General features: G+C 38.1%; 1 protein-coding gene across 1 annotated transcript in view; it reads right to left on the minus strand.

Annotated features, from left to right (window-relative positions):
* LOC128692202 (calcium-activated chloride channel regulator 1-like) overlaps positions 1-15,539 on the minus strand; it is a gene marked incomplete at its 5' end in the record, with an annotated part of 76,252 nt that extends 60,713 nt beyond the window's left edge. The window contains 7 exon segments of the mRNA XM_070096359.1: positions 1,134-1,290; positions 1,446-1,576; positions 4,242-4,377; positions 9,212-9,409; positions 9,729-9,850; positions 11,261-11,399; positions 15,353-15,539. Coding sequence (XP_069952460.1) covers positions 1,134-1,290; positions 1,446-1,576; positions 4,242-4,377; positions 9,212-9,409; positions 9,729-9,850; positions 11,261-11,399; positions 15,353-15,539 — 1,070 coding nt within the window.
* Positions 15,540-16,238: the final 699 nt, after the last annotated feature.

Below are 16,238 nucleotides of genomic sequence, written 5' to 3' on the forward strand. Positions count from 1 at the left end.
TCTCACCACTTACCAGATATTCTCTGGTGGTCACTTGATGTAGCTGGATCACCCATAACCTATCCAATTACAACATACCTAACTGGCCAGTATCAGTCTGCTATAACTAGAAGGGTTACTTAACTGTGGGTGATTGGTACTCCTTATTCCCTCCAGTCACCATCTCATTTCGATGTCCTGCTACACCGACACGGTTCTTATTCCAGCAGGACGAGGTATCCGTCGGTTTGTCCCAGTTTAGAAGTCGTGATTCCATAAAGCTTCACTATCCTCGGTACGAGAATCACGCGTTCACTCGGAGCAGGGCGATCTATTTCACATCCCGCATTCTCTTAACTTAATGTTATTATCACTGATTACATTACCATTCACAAGACGATTTAACGTCTCATAATTATTATACACATTAGAGGTCACTCCATTAAGATCTGAGGCCGATGAGTGAGGATTAACACACGGGTATTTCCCCTGGACACACACCATGGCCGCGCACCAGTCACACCTGGTCGAACCATTATTCACTAATTTTACCACCTTTTTACGGTGGTCCCGTAAATCACGTTCCCTCACTGTTCACCAGGAACAGTTACGACACTTCCTATTATGAAGTGAGGCCCATATTAATCCTTAGGCCGCCGTGAACGCCAATTTCCTGATCCCAGGTTTTCACAGCCTCCTCACTCCATTCAAAACACTGCCGCCCCCTCCTGCCCCAGCTTGACCTATACCCCCGCACATCTGCGCAGGCGCAGCGGGAACCCAGTTGGTTCCATTCAAAATACAAATACATTTTGACCCAAGTCAACACATTAAACACTTATTAGGCACTATAGCTTCGGAAATTAAATAATTTCCACAGTATTAGTTACAAAGATTTTTTTTCTGGTATTTATGGTGTGTATCTTGTTGTACTCTATAGATTATGTATGGTGATGCTATTTAATTTTTAAGCAGCCTTGTATTTATGATGTTTTAAATAAAATATAAAAAAAAATGCCAGAGATCCGCCGAGTAGTAGTCTGTAACTATAGCCAGTAATAATAATAATAATAATAGTAATAATAATAATAATAATAATTTAACACCAGAGTATATACAACAAATACGAACGAAAACTGTGGTAGAGAACTAACCATAATATCGATGAACCGGATTTCCTTGCCTGGCTGACGTGTGAGAGTTTCCTGAAAGGCGTCCTGCAACATAGTGTTCTGGTCGTTATCATTGACAGTATAGGACTTGCACCCGGTCTTATCCGACAGTACCTCCAGGTTGGGGTCAGCGTTAGATCTGAAAACATAAGAATGAAGGAACACTGCGGTAGGCATTTTGGGACATGATAAGCATGTTCAACACCCACCCACTGCAGCATCACGCTCTCGCTGTTTTTTGTGTAACACTTTATGACAGGAAGACTCAAAATATTTAAGAAAACAATAACTTACCCAAAGGCCACAGTTATAACACAGATGCGGGCTTGAATCACCTCGTTTAGAACATCACTGATGCGAGGATCTTCATTCTCTTCACCGTCAGTGATAATCAGGATGTTTTTGTTATGTTTACCGCTCAGTGTCTATAAGGAAAGGTTGGCAGGTATTAGTCGTAATGATTCTTGCCAGTCACTGTGTTGCTGGTTACCTGGGGTGACTAGTCAAGCTCTCCAGTTAATTCCATCTAGGAGGGGGGGGGCAGTCTTGATGCTGGTAAAGGGCTTTTGATCCGAGGAATTACAGCTGCTTTACCATTTCTCGAATAAAACCTGATTGTCTAGCATTCCCCAATGAGTTTAGTGATTTCCTAATTTACTAACAAAAATACAATCTAACTGTAACTCATCAACGCTTCTGTTCTGTCGTTCTAAAAAGAAGTGGGGATGCGGTAAGGGCATAAGAACACAGAAAGCACCAAGTAAGAACAGGGTATAAGGGTGACAGCTCCACCAACCCTATAAAACTGATAAACAGTTAATCTAAGATTAAGGTCCAAAGCAAATAATTTCTTAAAACCAATTCGGCTGGCATTTAAATAGCTAAATACAACATATAATATTACCCCTTGTCAACTATCTTCTAATTACAGTTAGATTCCATACAGTTCTAAAGACTGGGAACAGCATTTAACCTTACAAAAAACTCAATTAATCCTCCGAACCAGCATATAGCTTAAGAAAATTTTTATTTCCCGTTCCAGTAGATGTTCTGGGGTAGCTATAAGTAAGTTGTAACTGTATATCCTAATATATTTACAAACTGCAATACGGCAAGACAGACTACAAATCACCCTGAACAAAATGGTGAGATTTATCCTGGACCTGAATCTAAGAGAGAGCAGGTTGGCCTGGATGAATTACAGCAACTCGATATGCTGAATCTTGAAGACAGAGTAAAACAACTAATGTTAAATCATGTTTATAAAACTATTCACAAGCACAGTCCAGAATATCTTTCTGCCAAGATTGTCAGGGCTGGAACCCAAAACAAGTGTAATACTAGGGGAAGGGAACACAGCTTTGTAGTACCCATAGTAGGTAATCAGTCTTCAAACACCTTTTATTGTACAACAATAAAGGTGTGAAGCGGACTGCCCGTACATGTCAAAACATGAGCCAGGTCAGGAAGAGAGCTAAAAGGTACTTAATTAATGGAAGCCACCGAAAGGGTGGAGAGTGATTGCTTTTATATCTGTAACCGTAACATTCATGTTCCTATTACTGCGATCTGATCCTCTCTTTAATATTAATGTAAATAATTCGGTTTATCTTATTCCTAGTATATCTCCCTTTCACATAGTTGAGTTACTTAGCTGTTTTAACTTTTACGATTTAATAAGATATTACAAGGACCCCAATGGAAATAAGTCACTGACTTTTTTGGGTTATCCTAGGTAATCTACACATATGTTGCTACGTATGATACTTTATGTAACTATTTATGTGTACCTGTACCTGAATAAACTTACTTAGGGTAGAAGGCTTAAGGCGAGATTCTCGAATCTGGAGTTGGCTTTGTATATCACGTTGTATATACAAGTCAAATAAAGAGTGATTGTTGAACTAATTTGACTGAGAGAGAATCAGTGTATAATAGTTACATGATTATGTAACGCGGCCACCAAACTACTAAAAAGGGAGTTTGTTTTAATCAAGTTGTTATAACCTGGCTCTGACTATATAATCAGTGTACTCTAGTAAAAGAAAACGTACAGAACAGATTCTCTAGTCAGATTAGTGAAAAAAAAACTTTAATTATTGAATATACAACGTGATATAAAAACTAAGCCCCAAATTCCAGATCTTGCCATAAGTCTTCTACCCTACTGCAGTTTTGATACATAAATACATTAGGATATACATACTCTAATATTACAGTTACAGCTTACGTATAGCTATGTCATATCATCTGTTGGAAGCAAGGATTAATAAAAATTTTCTTAAGCTAAATACAGGTTCGTGGGATTAATTACATTTTTATAAGGTTAGATACTGTTCCCAATCCCTATAACTCTCTGGAAACTAACTGTACTTAGCAGTTGATGAAGCGTAGTTTATGCCGGTTAGACGTTTATCTAAGTGCCCACAATATGAATGGCCAGAGCTTGCTACCACCTGCAGCTCGCAAGAATGTCATTCCCACGAGCCCCCTTGAGGCGGGGAAGCTGGCAGACCAGAGGCCTAGTTGCTCCCTACGAGACCCGTGAGGGCGGGGTATGGGGCTAGGCCTGGGGAGAATTGGTCCCAGAAAATGAGGAGGTACTTGCATCTCCTCCCATGGCAGACGTAGGTCTCAGACACTCCCAAGACAGGGAACCAAGGCCGGGTCACCATCTGGAAAAGACCCGGGCCGGCAGAGTAACGGCGAATCAAGAAGTGCCCGCTGAATTAGGTTGTTCGTTTACTTTGGACCTTAGTGCTAGATTTTATTAATTTTTATAGGGCTACTACAGCTTTTTTTCCTTATCGCTTGTTCTTATATCTAGTACTTTCTGTCATCTGCTCTCTTCCTCTACATTTTTACCACTCTTCTTTAAGCCTTCTTTAAGCCTGCCCATAATGCTCTGCATACAAGGGGCTTTTGGCATGTACACCCGATTATTATAATTCCTTGTACAACTATGTATCATGTCCAAATAAAAAATTATTATTATTATTGCAACATTGTATGGCTCCTGACGAGGCACTGGTTGCAGTGCGGTAGGCCTAGAGCTAGTTCATTTCATCCTCCCTAGGTGATGATGCGTACCTGGACAGCGGTCCTAAGCCCGGAGCCAATGCTAGTGCCGCCTTGGTTATCTGTAAGAATCTTGTTGGCCAGGGTCTGTCTCACTGTCTTGTCGCTGAGCTGTGTGAGTGGCACCAACACTTTGGCCGGGGAGCTTCTGTTAGGAAGACAGCAACGTACTATATAACATTCACATATGAAATATTGGACTGGCAGTCTTCACTGCTTAATTCTGAAACCTTGAGTAAGTAAAATAATGGTTAGAAAACCTAAAAGAAATTCATTTTGGATGATTCATTCAACATTTAAGGTAATAAAATTTCCTGATGTGAGAACAAATTTGTAATAAAAGTAGAAAGCTACTAAATTTAGATAAGTTATTGTGCATACCTAATACTGAATGGGATTATGTTAAATCTAAACGTCACAACCGCATAAATAACAACATTTACTATAAAACAATTCCACACTCCAGGCACGTTGTCACATAATTTGCACATTTTACATTTAGGCATCCTTTTTTTATTATTTTAGGTTATTTTAATGACCTATATATATATATATATATATATATATATATATATATATATATATATATATATATATATATATATATATATATATATATATATATATAATTTTATATATATATATATATATATATATATATATATATATATATATATATATATATATATATAATGTGTGTGTGTGTGTGTATAAATATAGGGAGGTACCACCTCTAGAACTGTCATAGGGACCCTCATCCTCAGAGAAAGAATAAACTTGCTTCAGGGAAAACTCAAGATTCTCCCTGAAGCTGTTTGAGAATTTTCTCCTACTACCCCCTATATTATGTATATATATTTTATTTAAAGACAAAATACATTGACAAAACATTCACAAAAATATGATACAAAGTAAAACAACATAGGTAACTCAGAGCTACATCTCGAATACTTCGTCCAGCTCCCCTGCGGTGGGCTGCGTGCCCAGAATGCTGCAGGCATTTCCTCTCTGGATCGCAACACTGAGTCTCTGAAAGAGGAAGCTGGTCGCCCTGTGGTCCTTGGTTTCTATGATGAGCTTTTCACCCAGCTCTTTGAGGAACTTTAGAGCACACTTGCCCCATGCTCCAAGGGTCTCCGACCCTATTGGAATGAAGTTATAGCAAGGGGGAAGGTCTTCATATTTTCGGATCTTCTGGGTCTCCCTGTGGCTGGCAGCTCCACCCCCTTCCACTACAGAATATGGCAAGATTATATATATATATATATATATATATATATATATATATATATATATATATATATATATATATATATATATATATATATATATATATATATATATATATGTCGTGCCGAATATGTAAAACTGGTCAATTAGCAAGAACTCATTTAAAATTAAGTCCTTTCTGAAATTTTCTCTTATACGTTTAAAGATATATTTTTTTCATTAATGTTGATTTAAAAATTTATAATTTTGCACCAAAAGACTCAGAAAACTTACCTAACCTTATTATAGCAAAAACAATTTATTTTAGCCTAACCCAACTAAATATATTTTAGATTTGTTTACAATAATTTAATACTAAACAAACATAGCGAAATATATTTTTCTCGTTAGGTTCAGAATGATTTTGGCAAAATTATTGCATACACAAATTTTTACTTGTCCTATATGGCAAGATGAGCGTTGCTATTTAAGCCAAGATCGCAAGTTCTGCCTATTCGGCACGACATTATATATATATATATATATATATATATATATATATATATATATGTATATATATATAGATATATATATATATATAGATATATATATATATATATATATATATATATATATATATATATATATATATATATATATATATATATATATATATATATATATGTATATATATATAGATGTAAAACAGAAAGAGACAGGCGCTCCCTTTACAGGCGACGGAAAAGAATAACAGAGCGGCTAAAAGAGGTCAATATATCTGAAATGCGTAGGGAGACACTGGTCAGAGAAATAGCAAGCATCGAACTTAAGCTAAAAGAATCCTTTAGGAGTCAGGAATCGCGGGAAGAACTAAAAGCCATAAATGAAATCGAAAGAAACCCAAAGTATTTCTTCTCCTATGCCAAATCAAAATCGAGAACAACGTCCAGTATTGGGCCCCTACTTAAACAAGATGGGTCCTACACAGATGACAGCAAGGAAATGAGTGAGCTACTCAAGTCCCAATATGACTCAGTTTTTAGCAAGCCGCTAACCAGACTGAGAGTCGAAGATCAAAATGAATTTTTTATGAGAGAGCCACAAAATTTGATTAACACAAGCCTATCCGATGTTATCCTGACGCCAAATGACTTCGAACAGGCGATAAATGACATGCCCATGCACTCTGCCCCAGGGCCAGACTCATGGAACTCTGTGTTCATCAAGAACTGCAAGAAGCCCCTATCACGAGCCTTTTCCATCCTATGGAGAGGGAGCATGGACACGGGGGTCGTCCCACAGTTACTAAAAACAACAGACATAGCCCCACTCCACAAAGGGGGCAGTAAAGCAACAGCAAAGAACTACAGACCAATAGCACTAACATCCCATATCATAAAAATCTTTGAAAGGGTCCTAAGAAGCAAGATCACCACGCATCTAGAAACCCATCAGTTACACAACCCAGGGCAACATGGGTTTAGAACAGGTCGCTCCTGTCTGTCTCAACTATTGGACCACTACGACAAGGTCCTAAATGCACTAGAAGACAAAAAGAATGCAGATGTAATATATACAGACTTTGCAAAAGCCTTCGACAAGTGTGACCATGGCGTAATAGCGCACAAAATGCGTGCTAAAGGAATAACAGGAAAAGTCGGTCGATGGATCTATAATTTCCTCACTAACAGAACACAGAGAGTAGTCGTCAACAGAGTAAAGTCCGAGGCAGCTACGGTGAAAAGCTCTGTTCCACAAGGCACAGTACTCGCTCCCATCTTGTTCCTCATCCTTATATCCGACATAGACAAGGATGTCAGCCACAGCACCGTGTCTTCCTTTGCAGATGACACCCGAATCTGCATGACAGTGTCTTCCGTTGCAGACACTGCAAAGCTCCAGGCAGACATCAACCAAATCTTTCAGTGGGCTGCAGAAAACAATATGAAGTTCAACGATGAGAAATTTCAATTACTCAGATATGGTAAACATGAGGAAATTAAATCTTCATCAGAGTACAAAACAAATTCTGGCCACAAAATAGAGCGAAACACCAACGTCAAAGACCTGGGAGTGATCATGTCGGAGGATCTCACCTTCAAGGACCATAACATTGTATCAATCGCATCTGCTAGAAAAATGACAGGATGGATAATGAGAACCTTCAAAACTAGGGAGGCCAAGCCCATGATGACACTCTTCAGGTCACTTGTTCTATCTAGGCTGGAATATTGCTGCACACTAACAGCACCTTTCAAGGCAGGTGAAATTGCCGACCTAGAAAATGTACAGAGAACTTTCACGGCGCGCATAACGGAGATAAAACACCTCAATTATTGGGAGCGCTTGAGGTTCCTGAACCTGTATTCCCTGGAACGCAGGAGGGAGAGATACATGATTATATACACCTGGAAAATCCTAGAGGGACTAGTACCGAACTTGCACACGAAAATCACTCACTACGAAAGCAAAAGACTTGGCAGACGATGCACCATCCCCCCAATGAAAAGCAGGGGTGTCACTAGCACGTTAAGAGACCATACAATAAGTGTCAGGGGCCCGAGACTGTTCAACTGCCTCCCAGCACACATAAGGGGGATTACCAACAGACCCCTGGCAGTCTTCAAGCTGGCACTGGACAAGCACCTAAAGTCAGTTCCGGATCAGCCGGGCTGTGGCTCGTACGTTGGTTTGCGTGCAGCCAGCAGCAACAGCCTGGTTGATCAGGCTCTGATCCACCAGGAGGCCTGGTCTCAGACCGGGCCGCGGGGGCGTTGACCCCCGGAACTCTCTCCAGGTAAACTCCAGGTAATATATATATATGTATATATGTGTATATATATATATATATATATATATATATATATATATATATATATATATATATATATATATATATATATATATATATATATATATATATATATATATATATATTTTTTTTTTTTTTCAACAAGTCGGTCGTCTCCCACTCTGGTTGTCTATATAGTCTGCTGCTCTTGGTTACTAGAAATAAGTCATTAATTTCTGTACATGTAAAACTAATTCCCCTACACTTGATATAATCACCTATTACCTGGAGTTTACCTGGAGAGAGTTCCGGGGGTCAACGCCCCCGCGGCCCGGTCTGTGACCAGGCCTCCTGGTGGATCAGAGCCTGATCAACCAGGCTGTTGCTGCTGGCTGCACGCAAACCAACGTACGAGCCACAGCCCGGCTGGTCAGGAACCGACTTTAGGTGCTTGTCCAGTGCCAGCATGAAGACTGCCAGGGGTCTGTTGGTAATCCCCCTTATGTATGCTGGGAGTCAGTTGAACAGTCTCGGGCCCCTGACACTTATTGTATGGTCTCTTAACGTGCTAGTGACACCCCTGCTTTTCATTGGTGGGATGGTGCATCGTCTGCCAAGTCTTTTGCTTTCGTAGTGAGTGATTTTTTGATCGATTTATTGATCAAAAAAATTCACTGGTCTTCTCTTCCTAACACACCTGGTGTTCAATCAACGGTTAATGATGAGTCGTGCCATGTCCCTGGCCCAGTGTGAATAAAGACGAGCCAGGAGCATAGCGTAGTAATGTTGCGTTAGGTTAGGTTACTTTTTTTTTTTTTTTGGTGTTGGAAGTAGGTAGTGTCTGCAAATCAAAATAACATCTCAGCTGTAAAACAAACATTTATGGTATATATCAAACTATAATTAATGGCTGAAATCCGCCGAGTAGCGGTCTTATATTTGATTTAGGAATATAAATAGGATAAAATATTGTTGTATTTACGAGAATCTTATAAGCGAGACGAAACTGTTGTCTGGAGCTTCGTGTAACAGCCATCTCTGGGCGGTCTTCTGCAACGTAACAATACGACTCTCAGTGGACATGCTGCCCGAGTAGTCCATGACGACGGCGTAGCTGGGGAACACCGACTGTATTACGATCACTGATGGCTCCTCTGGTGGTGCGGCACGCGGAGGGTTCCTGTCAATCACACACCATGTAATGTATTTAAATGATAAGGAAAGTTCACAACTAACATGTTTGAAATAACTGGACGACGTTTCGATCTGTCCAGGACGGACTGAATGTCATGCTGTTCTCACCTCAGTTTGTGGAGTTATGATTTTCTTCAACCATACTATGTATTAGGACTTTTATTTTTGATAAGAAAATTTGTGACTAGCTGTACACGACAGTCATCAATTTTCATTATATCACTATCACTTTTGTCCATTCCCAATAAAGATTTTTCCATATTATAACTAGCGATATTAAAATAAGTCTGGCCTGAGGAACTTACACGTTATTTGCGAAATCTTGATGTTTCTCCATCACTTGCCACGTAGACAGTCCTTGGCACTTGTCATTTTGTTTGTTTGGGGACTCGTACAAGTGTGTGTTTCTGTCACAGAACTCTATAATCTGTTTTGAATAATAATGAAAATATTAAGATCCAGTGTATTAAAAAAAGACCAAACGATCTGCTTATTTGACTAAAGTGAACTGTTATGTTAGGGAAATTAAATAACAAAAAAATGCTACGCCTAAAAGTGGTTATAATCATAATCATAATTTTTTCAGGGGGTGGACCGGTAAGCCAGCGGAAGGCCTCGGTCAGATGGCCAAAAGATCTAGCTACGGGTCATCATATGACTAAGATCAGCGTCATAAGACATTTGTCCTGTTTCCTGACAAATCATTCTTAACCTAATAAAAAAAAATACTGCTATAGCCTAGCCTCCTTTTATTAAGGAAAATTCGACTTCAGCAGTGAGCGTCTATCCTATTCCAGTTACATTGGATTTAGCGATTAACTTGATATTAATTTTATTATTTAGCATACAATTTAGTTCACAAGTGCTACATTTATTTTCATTACCTAGGATCAAGACTTCACTTTTCCACACTAAATTTCGTCTTCCACTTTTCCGACCACAACTCTAGCCAGTTTAAATTATTCTAAAGTTCAGTGGTATCTTCCTCTAAATTTGTCAGTCTATTTTTGTATCAGCGAATTTACTCATAACATAACATATTTTTTTATTCCATCATCAAGGTCATTAATGTGGAATAATAGCATCAAGGGCCATAAATTAATCCTTGTAGAACGCCACTTTTGACTGGTCCCAACTCTGCTTTCACTCCATGTATGCAAATCTCTGCTGCCTATTTGTCAGGCATACCTCAATCCATGAAAATTTTCCTCCTATACCGTGTGATGCCACTTTTTTTAAACAGTATTCTGTGTGAAACTGTTTCAGAATCTTTACTGAAATCCAAGTAGACGACATAATTTTAGATTGACCCAGGTCAAGTTGGGCTGGGCTTAAATGGTGAGCATTGATGATAGTCAAAGGTTCCTGACGCAAGCAGTGAGTTACAATGCCCTTGGATCAAGCCTAATTACCTACTAATTCCCGGGTACTATAACCCATATGGGCTTAGCGCCTCTCTGTAAATATAATGATCCATTCTGTGTCAGGCATGACCTTATAAGTTCCATTCACAACTAGCTCACAGTTTTGAAATGGACTAGACGAGTTTTCGTATTGGACCATTATCATGCCGAGACTTATTAAAGGTTGAAGACAGACAGAAACGTTGTCTAATTTCCTCTTCCAATTTACTGTCATGTAAATTGTTACAGGGACGGTATTATAACTCATTCTTCCTGGTCAGTTTCGGATAAAGCAAAAGTACTTGATAAGCATCAGATACACAAACATTAATGAAAACATTCACATGTATAGTCAATTTATATATTCAGAAAGTTGCTATACATTAACATACAAAGTTTAAAAACTTAAAGTGCATAAACTTAGAGGCACTTACCGAGTTACTGAGGATGAAAGGGTAAGACATGAGGGAGGATGTGGCTGTCTGATTATCGTCTGGGTGAAACCTACAGTTACCATCTGGCAAGTTGTCAGATGCGTAACGGCACCCGCTATAACTTACTCTTTGTACGTTCCTGTTAAGTATATGTGAAGGAAAATTCAGCAAAGTTAAAATACATTATTATAAGCGAAAATACATTATTTTAAGTGAATGTATGTTGCTAAAAGTGAATGTACGTTATTATAAGTGAAGGTACGTTAAGTGAATGTGCGTTATTGTAAGTGAATGTGCGTTATTATAAGTGAATGTACGTTATTATAAGTGAATGTACGTTATAAGTGAATGTACGTTATTATAAGTTATTGTATGTTACTGTAAGTGAATGTACGTTATAAGTAAATGTACGTTATTATAAATACTGAATTACAAACAACATTTTCATACAAGACTAGTTCTTAAGTTCTTGGTTTGTTAAGGGTTCTTGATCCAAAAAATTGGAATTGTCTTTTCTCCTCGGGTCATACCTAATTATCCCCAACCGCTCCCATTCCCCAGGCGCTGTGACCCTTACGAATTTAGCGCTATTCCTGGAATTTAATAATGATAATTCTCCATTGTCCTGTAATTGTTTTACATGATGGTAGGATTGCTGGTGTCTTTTTTCTGTCTCATAAACAGGCAAGTTTTCAGGTACATCATCTTACTTCTAATTACACTTAGGTCACACTACACATACATGTACAACCATACATATACACACACCTCTGGGTTTTCTCCTGTCTTCTTACTACTTCTTGTTCTTGTTTATTTCCTCTTATCTCCATGGGGAAGTGGAACAGAATTCTTCCTCCGTAAGCTATGCGTGTTGTAAGAGGAGACTAAAATACCAGGAGCAAGGGGCTAGTAACCCCTTCTGTGTACATAACTAAATTTAAAAGTAAAAACTTTCTTTTTTCCTTTTGGGTCACCCTGCCTGGGTGGGACACAGCCGGTTTGTTGAAAGAAGCATTCTCCATTAGGTAATATGAATATAGGTACAGGATTTAATGTTTACGTTAACATACATGTGGAAAATAATGTATTTTCTCGAAAAAAATACGGTGTATTTTTTATGTAAATTAGTGTAATACATTGTATTTAATAAAATTTATGTTATAAAAAATGGGAAATTCTGCGCCTGCACAGAGGGGAGACTCGCCATGTTTGAACTGGTCAACACAAACGTTAGTGAATAATCGGAAGAATTTTCGTGCTCTAGAGGTTAAATTGGGCTGACACCTCTCAAATAGGAGCCGAAATTGTTGGATGTGCATTCCTGCATAACTTGAGATATCAGACGACTGGACAAGACAGCTCCAGGAACCTCAGATAAGCTATCTAAATTTGTGTTATAATTCTGGCCAGCATTATTTTCATAAATTTGGTTAGAATGAGGTTTTTGAGTATGATACACATTAATCTACAAATTGGTGAGTGATATTAAGATATATTCTCCTTCTGTTATATAAATGTGTATAAGTATCATTTATTAATTTTAATATACAGTCCACAAATTTATATATTTACCAGAATTCCTGGTGTATGTACATTTCATTTGTAATTATAGGTCTAGAGCAACTTGTGGATATGACAGTTGTAGGTATCGAAGGGGGACATTTTTGCGACCTAGGTGTCCCAAATTCCTACATGTCTAAGTAACTTTGATAAATAATAATTATCTGTGTTACCATTATTATTATTATTAAAGATTAGCCGGTATTCTCCCGGCCCGGGCCTTTTCCAAGTGGTGGCCCGGCCTTGGCTCCCTCTTTAGGGAGTGTCTGAGACCTAAGTCTCCCATGGGAGGAGGCACAAGTACCTCCTCATCTTTGGGACCAACTGTCCCCAGGCCTAGCCACAAGCTAGGCCTCTCTGGTCTGCCATCCCCGCCCCAAGGGGGCAAATGGGAATGACAGTCTTATGAGCTAAAGGCTCGGGCTCAGGCACCTACCCTACCCTAGAAGGGTTAGGCATGGTGTCGATGTGTTACCATTTACTGGTATGTACCTTATGAATTACATCCAGATAAATGCAATTTTCCACAATACATGTGTAAGTTATTATTATTATTATTATTATTATTATTATTATTATTATTATTATTATTTAGCAGTAATTTATTATAAAATTATTATTACTATTATTATTATTATTAGATATTCCCTAAGGGGTTCCTTTAAGAGACTTTGAATTTATTTTTTGCCCTTCCTACCTTTTCAAAATTATTTTGCTCATAACTCAAAGAACTCCTCATCCATTAGTCTTTCAATTTTAAACATTTACGTAGAGCAATGAAGAACACATTCCCAGCATCTTGGGATAACCTCCAAAATCCTGTGGTGGAGTTTCAAACGTTCTAAAAATAATACAACGACGGGGAGAGTGAAAGTCAGCAGAGTAGACGCAGCTTTGACGATTTATGTGTAATATAGTGAGAAAATCTTATTCCCGTTAAATCACGTTATATGAATTTCAGTTTACCACTTCTGAACGGCTTCGATATTTATTGTGTGATGCATCTTAGAGCCATGATAGTACCCATTAAGTTTAGTTCGTGTGCACGCAAATTTATTGATGTAAAATAGTAATAATTATTATAATAAAAACTAAGCGCTAAACTCACCAGCATACAGCAAAAGAGTTATAAAAAAAAACGGAATCGTTGAAATGTGCCATAATTGGAGAATGACTCGTCTTATTGTCTTCAAATTTTCACCAACTGTTTAGTTTCCTGAATATTGCCATTGGGCGTCTAAGTCCCAGTTTGCCAATTTACTGAATAATAATATCTTCATTTCTACAAATACATGTACAAGGTATACAGTCCTAGCTGACATCAATGACATACTACTATATAGAAAGCCGCTTTGTTATGCTGAACATTTCGGATAAATTAGATCAGTTTTGTTCCAGTATGCGACCCACACCAGTCGACTAACACCCAGGTACCCATTTTACTGATGGGTGAACATAGACAACTGGTGTAAACAAACACGCCCAATGTTTCTACCCTCGCCGGGAATCGAACCCGGACACACGCTTTGTAAAGCGATTTTTCCCTTGGTGATCTTGATCCAAGGAACTAGGGTTATCGTCCCTTGAATCGAATTTGAAGGCCTTCCCTTCCCCATGCGCTATATGACCCCTACGTGTTTAGTACATCTGATTAAAATATTACAACTGTGAAGGGCATCAGTTCGATGGCTGATACATCGTATAAAGTGGACAGAACGTTGCATTAATTAAAGCTGTGGAAACAATTTTTTCGATTCTGTGCAATAACTGGAAAATGTATTTTCAGGTTAACTTTACATTTTTAGTAGTGATGTGTTTCCTCAAGGGAAATAAACTTATATTAAGTTGTGTAAATTATCATGTGCTAATTTTATTATTCAAATTGGTTTCTGTGAAATAATTGGAGAAAGTCTCTTCTGATCAGAAATAAGTTACTGAGTGCATTTAGTTACCCTAGTTTAAATCAGTTGATTGTTCTTCTGTGTGTATAACATGTGTGTGTCCTCAAGACCATACACTAGGTTTATGTAAATCTTGCTTTCTTAGAAGCTGGTCAGTATTACTTTAAGAAATGCTTGGACTGATTTTAGCATGTGTAGGTTGCAGCTCGCTTTCTAGGAAGAAATTGGATTTTTTTAAATATTGCTTTTCATGTGATAATTTGTGTGTCGCATTTGATTAGTTGCAAACCTTCCATGCGCAAGACGTGATAATACAACATCTGAGTGATATTGGTCTCTGGAAGGGTTGAATCAGTTTGAGACGTAGATATCATTATTTACATCTTTTATTGAAGAAATTTGTATATTAGTTTCCATATGATGACTCATGAATGCCTATTCTGATTCCCTTCAAATCTTCAACAATAATATTTAACTGTAATATCAACTTCAACTGCACTATTTCAGCAGCGTACCATGAAACACAAGGGACTTTGTCGGGTCACTAAGCGACCAAAACACATCTAGGTATGTACTATTGATGGAGAAGCGTTAATCCCGTACCCAATGTTATGTAATACATATTACTTACTTTTCAATACCCTCTATGTAAGCATTTGCACAGTAGTTTGGTCTATAATATACAGTGTGTACATCAACACGGGAAGCATCTTCTCTACCCGTGGAGTAGAAGAGTGGGTATCTCTCGTCATTTGGGTAACCCATCTCATCAAACACGCCCCATCGCAGCTGAGCCCACTGCGGCACTAGTGACTTTCCTGAGGGTGCCAGAAATGTGAAAGTTATGGTAGGGTAAAAGAAATCAAGTTCTGTCAACACCAACATGACTGGTTGTCTGACAATTGTTTTTTGATATTTCACATGATAGCAAACACATTATTAATGTAAAAAATGACTCGAATTTTCAGATATATTTTAGTTATTATTACACCTAGTCAGGGTGATGACATGTCTATCTCTATTTTTCTTTAAATTATGAACTGTAGTTTCTCAGTGATTTAATACTGTATTGATTTAGGAAGTATGAGCCAGGGTACATTAATCATAATACATTATTCATCATTATTATGTAGTTAATGGTGACGACCAAGCCAGCCTTTGTCAGATTTGACTAAAAAAAATGCCGTATCTTTGAGCTTTTAAAAATGCCGTATCTTTGAACTTTTAATTGATCCCTATATCGGTGACCTCTCCCCTTGCTTTTTTTCTGTTTGAGACGAGTTCAGTTGTGAGCAAAATTGTAATTAATTTATAAAATATTTGCTAAATTACAAATACAATTCAGATAATAGCAAATAAACGTAAATACTTATACGAAGGGGCTTGTCCCAATTTATTGCCTACAGAACTATAACAAATTAAGTGAAACATTCAGCCACTACCCCACAAGACGCCAGGTGAATGTGACTGGAGGCAGGAAGGTGTAAGCAGAAGACACTCTGGTACACAATGATGAG

This window comes from Cherax quadricarinatus, chromosome 53, assembly GCF_038502225.1.
Source record: "Cherax quadricarinatus isolate ZL_2023a chromosome 53, ASM3850222v1, whole genome shotgun sequence".
NCBI classification, from domain to species: Eukaryota; Metazoa; Arthropoda; class Malacostraca; order Decapoda; family Parastacidae; genus Cherax; species Cherax quadricarinatus.